Source organism: Somniosus microcephalus, chromosome 4, assembly GCF_052327205.1.
Source record: "Somniosus microcephalus isolate GS21.2 chromosome 4, FLI_Smic_1.0, whole genome shotgun sequence".
NCBI classification, from domain to species: domain Eukaryota; kingdom Metazoa; phylum Chordata; class Chondrichthyes; order Squaliformes; family Somniosidae; genus Somniosus; species Somniosus microcephalus.
The window spans coordinates 2,147,860-2,167,386 of record NC_140990.1 but is presented as its reverse complement, the minus strand read 5'-3'; the positions used below and the strand labels follow the sequence as shown (position 1 = coordinate 2,167,386).

General features: G+C 50.3%; 1 protein-coding gene across 1 annotated transcript in view; it reads left to right on the top strand.

The window, feature by feature from the left end:
* The window catches only part of LOC147118172 (capping protein, Arp2/3 and myosin-I linker protein 3-like), a 75,438-nt gene that overhangs the window by 5,991 nt on the left and 49,920 nt on the right, over positions 1 to 19,527 (top strand). The window contains exons 4-9 of the mRNA XM_085983669.1: positions 7,846 to 7,940; positions 10,827 to 10,897; positions 12,926 to 12,999; positions 16,061 to 16,136; positions 17,801 to 17,889; positions 18,977 to 19,071. Coding sequence (XP_085839795.1) covers positions 7,846 to 7,940; positions 10,827 to 10,897; positions 12,926 to 12,999; positions 16,061 to 16,136; positions 17,801 to 17,889; positions 18,977 to 19,071 — 500 coding nt within the window. The remainder of the gene's footprint in view (positions 1 to 7,845; positions 7,941 to 10,826; positions 10,898 to 12,925; positions 13,000 to 16,060; positions 16,137 to 17,800; positions 17,890 to 18,976; positions 19,072 to 19,527) is intronic.

Sequence of the window (19,527 nt, the reverse complement as noted above, 5' to 3'; positions counted from 1 at the left end):
GCTGATCCGAATCTAGACTCACGTCCACTTCCCTGCCCTCTCCCCGTAACCCCTAATTCCCTTATCTGCTAGGAAACTGTCTATCTCCATTTTAAATTTATTTAATGTCGCAGCTTCCACAGCTCTCTGAGGTAGCAAATTCCATAGATTTACTACCCTCTGAGTGAAGAAGTTTCTCCTCATCTCAGTTTTGAAAGGGCAGCCCCTTATTCTAAGATTATGCCCCCTAGTTCTAGTCTCACCCATCAGTGGAAACATCCTCACCGCATCCACCCGATCAAGCCCCCTCACAATCTTATATGTTTCGATAAGATCGCCTCTCATTCTTCTGAACTCCAATGAGTAGAGTCCCAACCTACTCAACCTTTCCTCATACGTCAACCCCCTCATCTCCGGAATCAACCGAGTGAACCTTCTCTGAACCGCCTCGAGAGCAAGTATATCTTTTCTTAAATATGGAAACCAAAACTGCACGCAGTATTCCAGGTGTGGCCTCACCAATACCCTGTATAACTGCAGCAAGACTTCCCTGTTTTTATACTCCATCCCCCTTGCAATAAAAGCCAAGATTCCATTGGCCTTCCTGATCACCTGCTGCACCTGCAAACTAACTTTTTGTGTTTCATGTACCAGGACCCCCAGATTCCTTTGTACTGTAGCACTTTGCAGTTTCTCTCCATTTAGATAATAACTTGCTCTTTGATTTTTTCTGCCAAAGTGCATAACCTCACACTTTCCAACATTATATTGCATCTGCCAAATCTCTGCCCACTCACTTAGCCTGTCTGTTAAATCTGTGAGTTGTTCAAGTAATTAATACTCAGACTTAATCAGTAACAATAAAACAGGTTTTTACTGGTTGGAGGTAGGGACTATACGTAGGTCTTTACTTCATGCCCACAGGCGGGAACTGAGGGGAGATCAGTACCCACAGTACTATTTATACCCCTATGGCCAGGAGTGGTACTGCGTATCACTACGCCCAACAAGTAGTGCAGTCCTGTCCATAGGTTCAAAGTAGCACACATATTACATACACAACATTCCTCCCTTCCTAGCTTTACAGTCATCTCCCCATTTAACATAACGTAATAACATATATACATATATAACTTCAGGTTTACATAACAGAATAACATAGATACATAGATAACTTCATGTCAAAACAGATCACAGATTCAGTCTCTGCGGAAAACAGTTCACAGATTCAATCTCTGTGGTGGAGTCGGTTCACGTTGCTGGAGTGACTCATTCAATAGTCCTTCCATGGATTTAACAGTTTGAACTTCCGAACTGAATTGGCTCCGTTCGGAGAGACCACGTGTGTGATCTGGTAGAGGTGATAATGGTTCAGATGGGTCATCTTCTGTTTTTACTTTTCCTTTTCTGCTTCTTGGAGACTCTCTGGGCTCCATTGTCAGCTGCCACAGCTGCCAGCTGCATGCGCAGTTCCTCCTTCTCTTCCTCCTGTTTCCGTCGTAGAGCCAGCTTCTCCCGATGTTCCGTAGACTTTTGGTGCTCCTCCATGATTTCTGCACTTTGGGAGTCGAAGTTACAAGCTGGGCAGGACAGGACATCGTAATATTCGGTGTCGTCCACCAGGTCATAGTAATATTCGGTGTCGTCCTGAGCTAGACCAGTGAGAGGGTCGTCTATTTCCTCCATACCCAGCTGGACGTTAGCCAGCTCTTGTTCCAAATCCAGACATCTTTCCTGAAGAGACTTCTTCATGTGTACCTCTGCATCCAGCTTTTTCTGGGCTTTCAGCAAGTCGTTTACTAGTGACCTCATTTGTGATTTTAATACTTCAACTTCCTTTGGAGATTGATTGATCGGACTATGCAATCCCTCTACCGGAGCAGCTGTTTCAGCGGTCTGTTGTTCTACGTTGACGTGAGTCAGCGTACTTTTGGCATCCAAGGGCTGCTCTGTTGCAGTCATCTCAGTCTGTGTTGCCACCTCAGCTCTTCCAATAACCTTTGAGAGCTCCGAACCCCTTTCGTTTGAATATTGAAGTTCGTGTTCAAGTTTTTCCCATTTCAGAGTCCTGTCCTTCAGCATATGCAGGAGTTGGCTGACCGTTAACTCCTCTGACATCAGATGTTTTGTGTGCTCCTGTTCCATTTTCTCCATCAGCTGCTTCTGTTGTCTTTCCAGATTCTCCAACTCTATATCAAAGAACTCTTTCGTTGCATTCAACTCTTGCTCACAACGGCGAAGCATTTGTTCTAATTGCTGTTGTAGTTTGAAATGGAGTTGAGTTCGAGCCCGGTGTCCCTCAGAAATGGGCACATCAGTAGACTTGCCAGACTCAGAATCCACAGTTAAACTATGTTGTTGTTGCTCAGTGGAATTCTGTGCTGAAACTTTGTCTTTTGCACCTGAGTTGGGCTTACCATCATCCGTTCCAGAGTCTGGGCCGACTATCTTCACCGAGTTCTCACTCGTTATTGTTTGTAGGAAATGCCAGTCCATATTCATTTTCCTAATCCACTCCCGTCCTAGTAGTGGAGGACCTCCTTCAGATATCACATATAAGTCCATTATTTGACTGTCTTCGCCCTTGTGGACCACTGCAACCTCTATTTTCCCGATGGGGTACACTCTTTGCCCCGTGTATGTTTCCAATATAATCCCCGTATCCTGTAGGGGAATATGTTGGAATAACTTTCCGTAATCTTTCTTATTTATGACCGTCAATGCCGATCCAGTGTCCAATTCCAGTTTTACTTGGACTCCTTCTATCTGAAGAGTGACCCAAATTGTCTGGAGGTCTGCACCCTTACCAGCGTTGAGTACTCTTAAGCTAGCCAGTTCATTACTGCTAGCGTCTGAATCGGACTCCTGTTCGGTCACCTTGTGTACCTTTGCGTATTTTCCTTGCGGTGACTTCTTGTTGCTGGTCTTCTTCCCTGACCTGCATACTCTAGCTATATGTCCAAGCCTACCACAAGTTCTACATTCTTGGTTTTTAAACCAACACTGGTTCTGCTCATGCGTTGTCTTTCCACAACGATAACATTTGCCAGAACTCACACCCAATTTGTGTGCACTGAGCTCCGGTGACCGTAGCTGCATTACTGCCGTGCCTCTCGCTGCGGCTTCGTGTGCTGCTGCCATAGTGACCACCTTCTCAAGCGTCAGCTCATTCTCCTCGAGCAGTCGCTTTTGTGTATCCTGTTTAAATAAACCACACAAAAATTTGTCTCGAAGTGCCTCTGTCAGTCCCGTTCCAAACTGGCAATATTTCGCTAATTTACGCAATTCCAGCAAATAATCAGCATTGCTTTCATGCTGTAGCTGCCTTCTGTCGTAAAATTTAAATCGTTCCGCTAGCATCAGCGGCGTGGGGTTTAGATGATCTTTCAGGACAGTAACAATCTCATCGAACGTCTTATCCGTTGGTTCATCTGGTGATAACAGGTGTTTCAATTGCCCGTATGTCTTCGCACCCATTAAATTTAATAATGTTAGAGCTTTATCTTGGTCACGAATTTTATTGGCCTTACAATAATTTTTTACTCTTTCAACATATATGGCCCAATCTTCGAGGTCACTATCAAAGGTGCTAATATTCCCGTGTTTAGGCATTGTAGATTTGCAATTTCTCTTTTTTTTTTTTTTTTTACTGCTATCCAAGATGGCAGCTTCCCGCTCTTGCCGTCGTCCTCCGCCCACAAAATGGCGGTTTTCCCGCGCTTGGCGGTCTTCACCCGTCCCCCAACGCCGTCTCCCTTCAGCCCCCGAGTGCGGCCCTTATCTTCGCCGCGATCGCCCGAGTGCGGCCCTTATCAGCGGATGCGATCGCTGGATCGCGAAGCGGCTCTCGGCTCTTATCAGGAGATGCGATCGCTCCGTTGAAACGCCTCCCGCTCGAAGCGGCTCTCGCGCCCTATTCCTCCAGCTCCCCCAGCCCCGTTCGTGCGGCCAACGCGGTCGACTGCCTGTCGCGTCGCTGCCCGGCTCAGACAACGGCTTACCCACCACCAAGCTGGAGAAGAAGCTGACGGTCGCCGATGGAGGCTCCGAGGTCAGGATGTCTTCCAGTGGGGTGGAGAGGGTGGAAACCTCTCTGCAACGTCCTGGCTGTGGACGAAGCTGCCGTGGAGTGACTGCCGCAGGGTCCGAATCAGACTCGTCGCCAGTGTTAAATCTGTGAGTTGTTCAAGTAATTAATACTCAGACTTAATCAGTAACAATAAAACAGGTCTTTACTGGTTGGAGGTAGGGACTATACGTAGGTCTTTACTTCATGCCCACAGGCGGGAACTGAGGGGAGATCAGTACCCACAGTACTATTTATACCCCTATGGCCAGGAGTGGTACTGCGTATCACTACGCCCAACAAGTAGTGCAGTCCTGTCCATAGGTTCAAAGTAGCACACATATTACATACACAACACTGTCTATGTCCTTTTGCAGGTTTTTTATGTCCTCCTCACTCACTGCTTTCCCTCCCATCTTTGTATCGTCGGCAAACTTGGATATGTTGCACTCGGTCCCTTCATCCAAATCGTTAATATAGATTGTAAAGAGTTGGGGTCCCAGCACTGACCCCTGCGGAACACCACTAGTTGGTTCTTCTGCCACGTAAAGAAGGAGAAAGTGTTTCCAGTGACAGGACAGTGGGTAACCAGAGGACACAGATTTAAGATAATTGACAAAAGAACCGGAGGGGGAGATGAGGAGAATTAATTTTTACGCAGCGAGTTGTTGTGATCTGGAACGCGCTGCCTGAAAGGGCGGTGGAAGCAGATTCAATAGTAGCTTTCAAGAGGGAATTGGAGAAATACTTGACGGGGAAAAATTTGCAAGGCTGTGGGGGACGAGCAAGGCGGAGTGGGACTCATTGGAGAGCTGTTTCCAAGAGCCGGCACAGACACGATGGGCCGAATGGCCTCTTTCCGTGCTGTATCATTCTGTGATTGGGAAGTTACAGACTATTTGACAGCTACACCAGTATGTTGAGGACAGGAGTAAAGAAACATAGAAACATAGAAGATAGGAGCAGGAGTGGGCCATTCGGCCCCTCGAGCCTGCTCCGCCATTCAATGAGATCATGGCTGATCATCCAAATTCAGTACCCTGTCCCTGCCTTCTCCCCATATCCCTTGATCCCTTTAGCCTTAAGAAATATATCCAACTCCTTCTTGAATATATTTAATGAATTGGCCTCTACTGCCTTCTGCGGTAGAGAATTCCACAGGTTCACCACTCTCTGGGTGAAGAAATTCCTCCTCATCTCTGTCCTAAATGGCTTGCCCCTTATCCTTAGACTGTGACCCCTGGTTCTGGACTCCCCCGCCATTGGGAACATCCTTCCAGCATCTAGTCTGTCTAGTCCTGTTAGAATTTTATAAGTTTCGATGAGATCCCCTCTCATTCTTCTAAACTCCAGCGAGTACAAGCCCAATCGACCCAATCTCTCCTCATACGTCATTCCTGCCATCCCAGGTATCAGTCTGGTGAATCTTCGCTGCACTCCTTCCATGGCAAGAACATCCTTCCTCAGATAAGGCGACCAAAACTGCACACAATACTCAAGATGTGGTCTCACCAAGGCCCTGTACAACTGCAGCAAGACATCCTTGTTCCTGTACTCAAACCCTCTCGCTACCGAAGGCCAACATACCATTTGCCTTCTTAACCGCCTGCTGCACCTGCATGCTTACTTTCAGCGACTGGTGCACAAGGATGCCCAGGTCTCGTTGCATTTCCCCTTCTCCCAATCTATTGCCATTCAGATAATAATCTGCCTTCCTGTTTTTGCCACCAAAGTGGATAACCTCGCATTTATCCACGTTATATTGCATCTGCCATGCTTCTGCCCAATCACCCAGCCTGTCCAAATCATCCTGGAGTTTCTCGGTATCCTCCTCACAGCACACACGCCCACCCAGCTTTGTGTCGTCTGCAAACTTGGAGATATTACATCTAGTTCCCTCATCCAGATCATTAATATATATTGTGAATAGCTGGGGTCCGAGGACCGATCCCTGCGGTATCCCACTAGTCACTGCTTGCCACTCGGAAAAAGAGCCGTTTATTCCAACTCTTTGCTTTCTGTCTGCCAACCAGTTCTCCATCCAAGTCAATACCTTGCCCCCAATCTCATGTGCCTTAATTTTACACGCTAATCTCTTATGCGGGACCTTATCAAAAGCCTGTTGAAAGTCCAAATACACCACATCCACTGGTTCTCCCTTATCTATTCTACCAGTTACATCCTCAAAAAATTCCAGAAGTCTTGCTCCAATTATACAGGGCCTTGGCGAGACCACACCTGGAGTACTGTGTACAATTTTGGCCTCCTTACCTAAGGAAGTGTAATGATCAATAACATGTCATTCTATAGTGGACACTAGGTGGAGCCGTAGAGCTGTATATAGCTGTATGTATAAGACTACACTACCCAGCTATATGTATATTAAGACTATATTACCCATGAGGCACTAGGCTACCCACAAGGCCGCAGTCAAGATGGAAGCCTCTACAGATACTGTACCTAGTCCACATGTGCTCAATAAAGTAACTAGCAAAAGCTAGCTGTGTTCATAATAAGAATGTCTATTTATTAATGAACATAAGAAAGTTTTCTTGAAAGTTGATATTGATTTTGTTAAACCTCAAAGAAAGGGGGATGTAATGATCAATAACATGTCATTCTATAGTGGACACTAGGTGGAGCCGTAGAGCTGTGTAGAGCTGTATATAGCTGTATGTATAAGACTACACTACCCAGCTATATGTATATTAAGACTATATTACCCATGAGGCACTAGGCTACCCACAAGGCAGCAGTCAAGATGGAAGCCTCTACAGATACTGTACCTAGTCTACATGTGCTCAATAAAGTAACTAGCAAAAGCTAGCTGTGTTCATAATAAGAATGTCTATTTATTAATGAACATAAGAAAGTTTTCTTGAAAGTTGATTGATATTGATTTTGTTAAACCTCAAAGAAAGGGGGATGTAATGATCAATAACATGTCATTCTATAGTGGACACTAGGTGGAGCCGTAGAGCTGTGTAGAGCTGTATATAGCTGTATGTATAAGACTACACTACCCAGCTGTATGTATATTAAGACTACATTACCCATGAGGCACTAGGCTACCCACAAGGCAGCAGTCAAGATGGAAGCCTCTACAGATACTGTACCTAGTCCACATGTGCTCAATAAAGTAACTAGCAAAAGCTCTGTAAAGAAGTCTTACTCCAATTATATAGGGCCCTGGTGAGACCACACCTGGAGTACTGTGTACAATTTTGGTCTCCTTACCTAAGGAAGGATATACTTGCCATAGAGGGAGTGCAACGAAGGTTCACGAGATTGATTCCTGGGATGGCGGGACTGTCGTATGAGAAGAGACCGAGTAAACTAGGCCTGTATTCTCTTGAATTCAGAGGAATGAGAGGGGATCTCATCGAAGCATACACAACTATTACAGGGCTTGATTGGCTGGAGAGTCTGGAACCAGGGGCCACAGCCTCAGGATAAAGGGTAGGCCATTCAGGACTGAGATGAGAAGAAATTTCTTCACACAGAGGGTGGTGAATCTTTGGAATTCTCTACCCCAGAGGGCTGTGGAGGCTCAGTCATTGGGTATATTCAAAACAGAAGTGGATAGATTTCTGACTAGTAAGGGCATCAAGGGATACGGCGATAGGGCCAGTGAATGGAGTTGGGGCAGAAGATCAGCCATGATCTCATTGAATGGCGGAGCAGGCTCGAAGGGCCGAATGGCCTACTCCTGCTCCTATTTCTTATGTTCTTGCTATCTATCACTTCAGTGTCTCTCTCTCTCTCTCTCTCTAACTATTTCCCTCTCACATTCTGTGCAGATCACTGAGTCAGAGGAGCACTCCTGAATCTCCGAACAGCCTCAAGTTCAGTCCTCGTAGAGAAACGTGCAAAACACACACCCAAACGTGCTGTGGTGAGTAGGGTTACATGGGAACCATTCACTCCCGTCTGGGACTGCACGGCCCGTGTGTATGTCTCAGTGTCAGCTCCTGTACATTGTACAGCACACACAGCGGGTAAAAGGGAACGATTCACTCCCGTCTGGGACTGTACGGCCCGTGTGTGTGTCTCAGTGTCAGCTCCTGTACATTGTACAGCACACACAGCGGGTAAAAGGGAACGATTCACTCCCGTCTGGGACTGTACGGCCCGTGTGTGTGTCTCAGTGTCAGCTCCTGTACATTGTACAGCACACACAGCGGGTAAAAGGGGACGATTCACTCCCATCTGGGACTGTACGGCCCGTGTGTGTGTCTCAGTGTCGGCTCCTGTACATTGTACAGCACACACAGCGGGTAAAAGGGAACGATTCACTCCCATCTGGGACTGTACGGCCCGTGTGTGTGTCTCAGTGTCAGCTCCTGTACATTGTACAGCACACACAGCGGGTAAAAGGGAACGATTCACTCCCGTCTGGGACTGTACGGCCCGTGTGTGTGTCTCAGTGTCAGCTCCTGTACATTGTGCAGCACACACAGCGGGTAAAAGGGAATGATTCACTCCCGTCTGGGACTGTACGGCCCGTGTGTGTGTCTCAGTGTCAGCTCCTGTACATTGTACAGTACACACAGCGGGTAAAAGGGAACGATTCACTCCCGTCTGGGACTGTACGGCCCGTGTGTGTGTCTCAGTGTCAGCTCCTGTACATTGTACAGCACACACAGCGGGTAAAAGGGAACGATTCACTCCCGTCTGGGACTGTACGGCCCGTGTGTGTGTCTCAGTGTCGGCTTCTGTACATTGTACAGCACACACAGCGGGTAAAAGGGAACGATTCACTCCCGTCTGGGACTGTACGGCCCGTGTGTGTGTCTCAGTGTCAGCTCCTGTACATTGTACAGCACACACAGCGGGTAAAAGGGAACGATTCACTCCCGTCTGGGACTGTACGGCCCGTGTGTGTGTCTCAGTGTCAGCTCCTGTACATTGTACAGCACACACAGCGGGTAAAAGGGGAACGATTCACTCCCGTCTGGGACTGTACGGCCCGTGTGTGTGTCTCAGTGTCAGCTCCTGTACATTGTACAGCACACACAGCGGGTAAAAGGGAACGATTCACTCCCGTCTGGGACTGTATGGCCCATGTGTGTGTGTCTCAGTGTCAGCTCCTGTACATTGTACAGTACACACAGCGGGTAAAAGGGAACGATTCACTCCCGTCTGGGACTGTACGGCCCGTGTGTGTGTCTCCGTGTCAGCTGCTGTACATTGTACAGCAAACACAGTGGGTAAAAGGGAACGATTCACTCCCGTCTGGGACTGTACGGCCCGTGTGTGTGTCTCAGTGTCGGCTCCTGTACATTGTACAGCACACAGAGCGGGTAAAAGGGGAACGATTCACTCCCGTCTGGGACTGTACGGCCCGTGTGTGTGTCTCAGTGTCAGCTCCTGTACATTGTACAGCACACACAGCGGGTAAAAGGGAACGATTCACTCCCGTCTGGGACTGTACGGCCCGTGTGTGTGTCTCCGTGTCAGCTGCTGTACATTGTACAGCAAACACAGCGGGTAAAAGGGAACGATTCACTCCCGTCTGGGACTGTACGGCCTGTGTGTGTGTGTGTCTCAGTGTCAGCTCCTGTACATTGTACAGCACACACAGCAGGTAAAAGGGAACGATTCACTCCCGTCTGGGACTGTACGGCCCATGTGTGTGTCTCAGTGTCAGCTCCTGTACATTGTACAGCACACACAGTGGGTAAAAGGGAACGATTCACTCCCGTCTGGGACTGTACGGCCCGTGTGTTTGTCTCAGTGTCAGCTCCTGTACATTGTACAGTACACACAGCGGGTAAAAGGGAACGATTCACTCCCGTCTGGGACTGTACGGCACGTGTGTGTGTCTCAGTGTCAGCTCCTGTACATTGTACAGCACACACAGTGGGTAAAAGGGAACGATTCACTCCCGTCTGGGACTGTATGGCCCATGTGTGTGTCTCAGTGTCGGCTCCTGTACATTGTACAGCACACACAGCGGGTAAAAGGGAACGATTCACTCCTGTCTGGGACTGTACGGCCCATGTGTGTGTCTCAGTGTCCGCTCCTGTACATTGTACAGCACACACAGCGGGTAAAAGGGAACGATTCACTTCCGTCTGGGACTGTACGGCCCGTGTGTGTGTCTCAGTGTCAGCTCCTGTACATTGTACAGCACACACAGCGGGTAAAAGGGAACGATTCACTCCCGTCTGGGACTGTACGGCCCGTGTGTGTGTCTCAGTGTCAGCTCCTGTACATTGTACAGCACACACAGCGGGTAAAAGGGAACGATTCACTCCCGTCTGGGACTGCACCGCCCGTGTGTGTGTCTCAGTGTCAGCTCCTGTACATTGTACAGCACACACAGCGGGTAAAAGGGAACGATTCACTCCCGTCTGGGACTGTACGGCCCGTGTGTGTGTCTCAGTGTCGGCTCCTGTACATTGTACAGCACACACAGCGGGTAAAAGGGGACGATTCACTCCCGTCTGGGACTGTACGGCCCGTGTGTGTGTGTGTCTCAGTGTCAGCTCCTGTACATTGTACAGCACAAACAGCGGGTATAAGGGAACGATTCACTCCCGTCTGGGACTGTACGGCCCGTGTGTGTCTCAGTGTCGGCTCCTGTCCATTGTACAGCACACACAGCGGGTAAAAGGGAACGATTCACTCCCGTCTGGGACTGTACGGCCCGTGTATGTGTCTCAGTGTCAGCTCCTGTACATTGTACAGTACACACAGCGGGTAAAAGGGAACGATTCACTCCCGTCTGGGACTGTACGGCCCGTGTATGTGTCTAACGCTCTGTGTCTGTCCCCAGGGGGATTCTCGGAAACCTACGCCGCCCTCTGTGACTATAACGGAGTTGCCTGTCGGGAGGAGGTACAATGGGTAAGTCTATCTCTACATCTGCCTCCCACTCAATCCCTCCCCCGCTCGCTCTGTCTCTGTCCCTCCCCCGCTCTCTCTGTCTTTATTTCACTCAGTCTCTCTCCATCTCTCTATCTTTCAGTCTCTCTCTCTCTCCCTCCCTTTGTCTCTCTCTCTCTCTCTCTCTCTCTCTCTCTGTCTCTCTCTGTCTCTCTCTCTGTCTCTCTCTCCCTCCCTTTCTCTCTCTCTCTCTCTCTGTCTCCCTCTCTCTGTCTGTCTCTCCCTCCCTCCCTCTCTCTCTCTGTCTCTCTCTCTCTGTCTCTCTCTCTGTCTCTCTCTCTCTGTCTCTCTCTCTCTCCCTCTCTCTCTGTCTCTCTCTCTCTGTCTCTCTCTCTCTGTCTCTCTCTCTCTCTCTCTCTCTGTCTCTCTCTCTCTGTCTCTCTCCGTCTCCCCCCCTCCCTACTCTCTCTCCCTCTCTCTCTCTCCCCCTCTGTCTCTCCCTCTCTCTCTCACTCTCCTCTCTCCCTCTCAATTTCAATTCAATTCAATTCAATTCGCTTTATTGGCATGATAAGGTACATCTTATGTTGCCAAAGCATCGAAAAACATTCATGGTTGAACACATAAACGCAGATCTATTCATACAGTGTATAAACAGGTATATCCCTGAGTGTATAAATATACATTCATATAATTTATATATACTCTTTTCTTATATTTAGTGGTTGTCCCTCTGTTTATGGCAAGCTGTAACATAGTGTGCCGTTAGTGTTACACAATTTCTCTCTTCCACTAGTAGGTATGGGAGTTTTTGGTCGTCATTCAAATTTCTGAATTCCGGGCATATTTTTGTGAATTTTGGGTAGAAATTCTCCCTTATACCCTGATATTTTCTACAAGCTGTGAGGAAGTGCATCTCTGTCTCCACCACTCCCTGACTGCAGTGAGAGCATATCCTGTCCTCTCTTGGTAGCCGGGTCTGCCTGTGTCTACCTTTTTCGATCGCCAGGTTATGTTCGCTAAGTCTGTACATTGTCAAGGTTTTTCTCAGTTTGCTATCCTTTACCATGGTCAGGTAATCAGCCATGTTGTATTGTCTGTTTAGGGCCAAGTAGCAATTGAGTTTGCTTTGGGTTTTTGTTGTTTCTGCCCAATATGACAGATATTTTTCCTTTTGCTTAGCGACGATTGTGTTGGGTCGAATTCTTTGTGTTACGCTGTCACTGTCCTGGGGCTGGTTATTGTTAGTAGTGTTAGTAGTTACTTCACTGAGTCCCAGGACTAGTTGACTGAGGGTATTCTTCTTTATGGTCCTCTCTTGGCATTTCAGGGCTTCGTAATGATAGCATTGGGGGTTGCTCATTTCTAGGTGTTTCCAGAATTTGGTGGCTCTTTTTTGGATAGTGATTATTAATGGATATTGGCCTAGTTCCGCCCTGCATGCATTGTTTACGGTTTTCCTTTGAGTCCGGAGGATACTTTTACAGAATTCTGCATATAGGATCTCAATTGGGTGTTTGTCCCATTTTGCAAATTCTTGTTGTGTTAGTGGTCCCCACACCTCACTGCCATAGGGTGCAATTGGTTCAATTACTGATTTGAAAATTTTGAGCCAAATGCTGTCTCTGTCTCTGTCTCTCTCTGTCTCTCTCTTCCTCCCCCTCTCTCCCTCTCTCTCTCTCTGTCTCTCTCTCTCTCTCTCTGTCTCTCTCTCTCTGTCTTTCTCTGTCTCTCCCTCCCTCCCTCTCTGTCTCTCTGTCTCGGTCTCTCTTCCTTCCCTGCCCTCTCTCTCTCTCTCTCTATCTCTCCCTCTCTTTCTCTCTCTGTCTCTCTCTCCCTCTCTCTCTCTCCCTCCCTCTCTCTCTCCCTCTCTCTCTCTCTCTGTCTCTCTCTCTCTGTCCCTCTCCGTCTCCCCCCCTCTCTCTCTCCCTATCTCTCTCTGTTTCTCTCTCTCTCTGTCTCTCCCTCCCTCTCTCTCTCCGTCTCTCTTTCTGTCTGTCTCTCGACGATCTGTGTAACGCGCTCTCTCTCTCTCTCCTTCTGTTCCAGGACGTTGACACTATCTACCACTCTCAGGACACCAGACACTTCAACATCCTCGACTTCAGCCACCTGGACAGTCGGTCAGTCAGTAACCGGGGGGATGGGGTGGAGGGGTCGCAGGCTGACCTTTCACCCTCTCTGGGGCCTAGGGGTCAAATCCAGTCCCAAACGGAGGGGATTAAGGGCTCCTCTATCTCTCTCTCTCTCTCTGATGGGAGGGGTCAGTGAGGTCAGAGAGTGACCTTTCAACCCTCCGGCCAAGTTGCCTGGTCAATAAAAAGCGGTGGTCAGGTACATAAGAACATAAGAATTAGGAGCAGGAGTAGGCCATTCGGCCCCTCGAGCCTGCTCCGCCATTCAATAAGATCATGGCTGATCTTTGACCTCAACACCACTTTCCCGCCCGATCCCCATATCCCTCGATTCCCCGAGAGTCCAACAATCTATCGATCTCGGCCTTGAATATACTCAAAGACTCAGCATTCACAGCCCCCTGGGACAGAGAGTTCCAAAGATTCACAACCCTCTGAGTGAAGAAATTCCTCATCTCAGTCCTAACTGGCCGACCCCTTATCCTGAGACTATGACCCCTAGTTCTAGACACTCCAGCCAGGGGGAAAAAACCTCTCAGCATCTACCCTGTCAATCCCCCTCAGAATCTTGTATGTTTCAATGAGATCACCTCTCATTCTTCTAAACTCCAGACAGTATCGGCCCAATCTACACAATCTCTCATCATAGGACAGCCCTCTCCTCCCAGGAATCAATCTAGTGAACCTTCGTTGCACCGCCTCCAAGGCAAGTATATCCTTCCTTAGATAAGGAGACCAAAACTGTGCCCAGTACTCCAGGTGTGGTCTCACCAAGGCCCTGTACAATTGTATGAAAAAAAATCATCACAAAGGCGAATGAAATATTAGGGAACTGGAGAAATATTTGAAGGGGCAAATTCTGCAGGGCTCTGGGGAAAGAGCAAAGGGGAGTGGGACTAATTGGAGGGCACTTTCAAAGAGCCGGCCCAGGCACGATGGGCCGAATGGCCTCCTTCTGTGCTGTATCATTCTGTGATTCTAATACACGGGGGTAGAAGTTATACTGCAGCTGTACAAAGCCCTGGTTAGACCACACCTGGAGCACTGTGAACAGTTCTGGGTACCACACCTTAGGAAGGATATATTGGTCTTGGAGGAAGTGCAGCGTAGGTTTACCAGAATGATACCCGGTCTCCAAGGGTTAGATTATGAGGAGAGATTACAATAACCTTGGCTTGTATTCCCTGGGATATAGGTGGTGTCGGGGTGATTTGGTTGAGGTATTTAGGATTTTGAAAGGAATTGATAGGGTCGATGGAACACAAGAACATAGGGAACAGGAGCAGGAGTAGGCCATTCGGCCCCTCGAGCCTCCTCCGCCATTCAATGAGATCATGGCTGATCATCCAAATTCAGTACCCTGTCCCTGCCTTCTCCCCATATCCCTTGATCCCTTTAGCCTTAAGAAATATATCCAACTCTTTTTTGAATATATTTAATGAACTGGCCTCCACCACCCTCTGTGGCAGAGAATTCCACAGGTTCACCACTCTCTGGGTGAAGAAATTCCTCCTCATTTCAGTCATAAATGGCTTACCCCTTATCCTTAGACTATGACCCCTGGTTCTGGACTCCCCGGCCATCAGAAACATCCTTCCTGCATCTAGTCTGTCCAGGCCTGACAGAATTTTATAGATTTCGATGAGATCCCCTCTCAATCTTCTAAACTCCAGTGAGTATAAGCCCAATCGACCCAATCTCTCCTCATACGTTATTCTGCCCTCGCAGCGCAAGACAGCACATACGTCATTCCTGCCATCTCAGGTATCAGCCTGGTGAATCTTCGCTGCACTCCTTCCATGGCAAGAACGTCCTTCCTCAGGTAAGGCGACCAAAACTGCACACAATACTCAAGGTGCGGTCTCACCAAGGCCCTGTACAACTGCAGCAAGACATCCTTGTTCCTGTACTCGAACCCTCTCGCTACGAAGGCCAACATACCATTTGCCTTCTTCACCGCCTGCTGCACCTCCACTTTGGTAGCAAAAACAGGAAGGCAGATTATTATCTGAATGACAATAGATTGGGAGAAGGGGAAGTGTAACGAGACCTGGGTGTCCTTGTGCACCAGTCGCTGAAGGTAAGCATGCAGGTGCAGCAGGCGGTTAAGAAGGCAAATGGTATGTTGGCCTTCGTAGCGAGAGGGTTTCAGTACAGGAACAAGGATGTCTTGCTGCAGTTGTACAGGGCCTTGGTGAGACCACATCTTCAGTATTGTGTGCAGTTTTGGTCGCCTTATCTGAGGAAGGATGTTCTTGCCATGGAGGGAGTGCAGCGAAGATTCACCAGGCTGATACCTGGGATGGCAGGAATGACGTATGAGGAGAGATTGGGTCGATTGGGCTTGTACTCGCTGGAGTTTAGAAGAATGAGAGGGGATCTCATTGAAACTTATAAAATTCTAACAGGACTAGACAGACTAGATGCAGGAAGGATGTTCCCGATGGCGGGGGAGTCCAGAACCAGGGGTCACAGTCTAAGGATAAGGGGTAAGCCATTTAGGACAGAGATGAGGAGGAATTTCTTCACCCAGAGAGTGGTGAACCTGTGGAATTCTCTACCACAGAATGCAGTAGAGGCCAATTCATTAAATATATTCAAGAAGGAGTTAGATATATTTCTTAAGGCTAAAGGGATCAAGGGATATGGGGAGAAGGCAGGGACAGGGTACTGAATTTGGATGATCAGCCATGATCTCATTGAATGGCGGAGCAGGCTCGAGGGGCCGAATGGCCTACTCCTGCTCCTATCTTCTATGTTTTTATGTTTCTATGTAACCTACATGGCTACGGACCAAGAGCTGGGAAGTGGGATTAGGCTGGATAGCTCTTTTTCAGCTGGTACGGACACGATGGGCCGAATGGCCTCCTTCTGTGCCGTGAATTTCTATGATTCTATGAACCCAGCGGGGACTGAGGACAGTAACTCAGCACAGGCTGGGAGCGGGGCCTGGCCCTTTCCTGCTCTGTGTGTGGGGCTGCGTCCGGTGTGCTGGGGGTGTTGATGGTTCTTCCCCTCCCCCAATCCCTTTCCTCCCTCTCTCTTGCAGCGACTTGGCTCTGATCGTGGCAGCTTTGGCCTACAACCAATGGTTTACCAAACTCTACACACGGGACCTCAAACTGGTGAGTACTGAGGGAGCGCCGTGCTGTCGGAGGGGCAGTACTGAGGGAGCGCCGCACTGTCGGAGGGGCAGTAATGAGGGAGCGCCACACTGTCGGAGGGTCAGTACTGAGGGAGCGCTGCACTGTCGGAGGGTCAGTACTGAGGGAGCGCCGCACTGTCGGAGGGGCAGTACTGAGGGAGCGCCGCACTGTCGGTGGGGCAGTACTGAGGGAGCGCTGCACTGTCGGAGGGGCAGTACTGAGGGAGCACTGCACTGTCGGAGGGGCAGTACTGAGGGAGCGCCGCACTGTCGGTGGGGCAGTACTGAGGGAGCGCTGCACTGTCGGAGGGGCAGTACTGAGGGAGCACTGCACTGTCGGAGGGGCAGTAATGAGGGAGCGCCGCACTGTCGGAGAGGCAGTACTGAGGGAGCGCCGCACTGTCGGAGGGGCAGTACTGAGGGAGCGCCGCACTGTCGGAGAGGCAGTACTGAGGGAGCGCTGCACTGTCGGAGGGGCAGTACTGAGGGAGCGCCGCACTGTCGGAGAGGCAGTACTGAGGGAGCGCTGCACTGTCGGAGGGGCAGTACTGAGGGAGCGCCGCACTGTCGGAGAGGCAGTACTGAGGGAGCGCCGCACTGTCGGAGGGGCAGTACTGAGGGAGCGCCGCACTGTCGGAGAGGCAGTACTGAGGGAGCGCTGCACTGTCGGAGGGGCAGTACTGAGGGAGCGCCGCACTGTCGGAGAGGCAGTACTGAGGGAGCACTGCACTGTCGGAGGGGCAGTACTGAGGGAGCGCTGCACTGTCGGAGGGGCAGTACTGAGGGAGCGCTGCACTGTCGGAGGGGCAGTACTGAGGGAGCGCCGCACTGTCGGAGAGGCAGTACTGAGGGAGCGCCGCACTGTCGGAGGGGCAGTACTGAGGGAGCGCCGCACTGTCGGAGGGTCAGTACTGAGGGAGCGCCGCACTGTCGGAGAGGCAGTACTGAGGGAGCGCCGCACTGTCGGAGAGGCAGTACTGAGGGAGCGCCGCACTGTCGGAGAGGCAGTACTGAGGGAGCGCCGCACTGTCGGAGAGGCAGTACTGAGGGAGCGCCGCACTGTCGGAGGGGCAGTACTGAGGGAGAGCCGCACTGTCGGAGGGGCAGTACTGAGGGAGCGCCACACTGTCGGAGGGGCAGTACTGAGGGAGCGCCGCACTGTCGGAGGGGCAGTACTGAGGGAGCGCCGCACTGTCGGAGGGGCAGTACTGAGGGAGCGCCGCACTGTCGGAGGGGCAGTACTGAGGGAGCGCCGCACTGTCGGAGAGGCAGTACTGAGGGAGCGCCGCACTGTCGGAGGGGCAGTACTGAGGGAGCGCCACACTGTCGGAGGGTCAGTACTGAGGGAGTGCTGCACTGTCGGAGGGGCAGTACTGAGGGAGCGCCGCACTGTCGGAGGGGCAGTACTGAGGGAGTGCCGCACTGTCGGAGGGGCAGTACTGAGGGAGCGCTGCACTGTCGGAGGGGCAGTACTGAGGGAGTGCCGCACTGTCGGAGGGGCAGTACTGAGGGAGCGCCGCACTGTCGGAGGGGCAGTACTGAGGGAGCGCCGCACTGTCGGAGGGGCAGTACTGAGGGAGCGCTGCATGGGGCTCTCAATTAACTCTTTAACAACATCCCCGTTGTCCCATTCCCTATCTCCAGGGGTCAGAGGTGGTCGAGCAGGTGTTGCACACAGTGAGCAGGTCCAGGACAATCGAGGAGTTGGAGATGGAGAACACGGGGCTGAAAGTGTAAGTATCTCCGTACTGAACACCGACACTCAGTGGGAACTGCCCGGAATTCCCATGCCGTTTCTCCCGATCTGCTCAGTGTCTTTGTTAGGAGATTGCAGCCAACATCTCCAAAACCAGGGACACTCCCATTGTGCACAATCCCAATGGACTCAACCCCTTCCCATTCACTCCCACTGTACACAATCCCAATGGACTCAACCCCTTCCCATTCACTCCCAGTGTACACAATCCCAATGGGACCCAACCCCTTCCTATTCACTGCCAATCCCAATGGATCCAACCTTTCCCATTTACCCCCACTGTACACAATCCCAATGGACCCAACCTCTTCCTATTCACTCCCACTGTACACAATCCCAATGGGACCCAAACCCTTCCCGTTCACTCCCAATCCTCGTGGACTCAACCCCTTCCTGTTCACTCCCAATCCCAATGGACCCAACCCCTTCCCATTTGCTCCCACTGTACACAATCCCAATGGGACCCAAACCCTTCCCATTCACTCCCAATCCTCATGGACTCAACCCCTTCCCGTTCACTCCCAATCCCAATGGACCCAACCCCTTCCCATTCACTCCCCCTGTACACAATCCCAATGGATCCAAACCCTTGCCATTCACTCCCAATCCCAATGGACCCAACCCCTTCCCATTCACTCCCAATCCCAATCTACCCAACCCCTTCCCATTCACTCCCAATCCCAATGGACCCAACCTCTTCCCATTCACTCCCAATCCCAATCTACCCAACCCCTTCTCATTAACTCCCAAGCCTCTTCCCATTCACTCCCAATCCCAATGGACCCAACCTCTTCCCATTCACTCCCAATCCCAATCTACCCAACCCCTTCTCATTAACTCCCAAGCCTCTTCCCATTCACTCCCAATCCCAATGGACCCAACCCCTTCCCATTCACTCCCAATCCCAATGGACCCAACCCCTTCCCATTCACTGCTTTCGTCCTGGTCTCCGATTGCTGTCTCTGTGAATCTCTCGCCGGTCTCTGGGATGCAGATATTTGTGGATTTGCTAAGAGGCCCTTCTGCCCAAACCCTCCTGCTGACCGTACTATCTCTCCTGGCAGGGACTTTGCTCTGAAGTTGGCTGCAGCACTCGCAGAGAATCCGTCACCAGCCCTGACTGCACTCAACCTCGCCTCAAACCCTCTGGAGGACAAAGGTACTGGGAGCAGGAGGCAGCCTCGCACGCTGCAGTATAACTGTGACATACTGGCTACTCCCCAATTACCTCTCTCTCCCTCTCTCTCTCACTCACTCTCTGTCTCTCTTTCTCTCAGTCTCTCTGTCTCGCTCTGTTGCTCTGTCTCTCTCGCTCCCTCTCTCTATGCTTCTGTTTCTGTCCCTCTCTCTCTCTCTGTCTCTCTCTCTCTCTGTCTCTCTCTCTCTGTCTCCCTCTCTCTCTCTGTTGCTCTGCCTCTCTCGCTCCCTCTCTCTCTCCCTCTCTGTCTCTCTGTCTCTCCCTACCTCTCTTTCTATCTCCCTGTTTTTCTCCCTCTATCTCTCTCTCTGTTTCTCACCCTGTCACATTCTCTCTCTCTCTCACCCTCTCACACTTTCTCTCACTCTCTCACCCTCTCACGTTCTCTCTCTCTCACCCTCTCACATTCTATCTTTC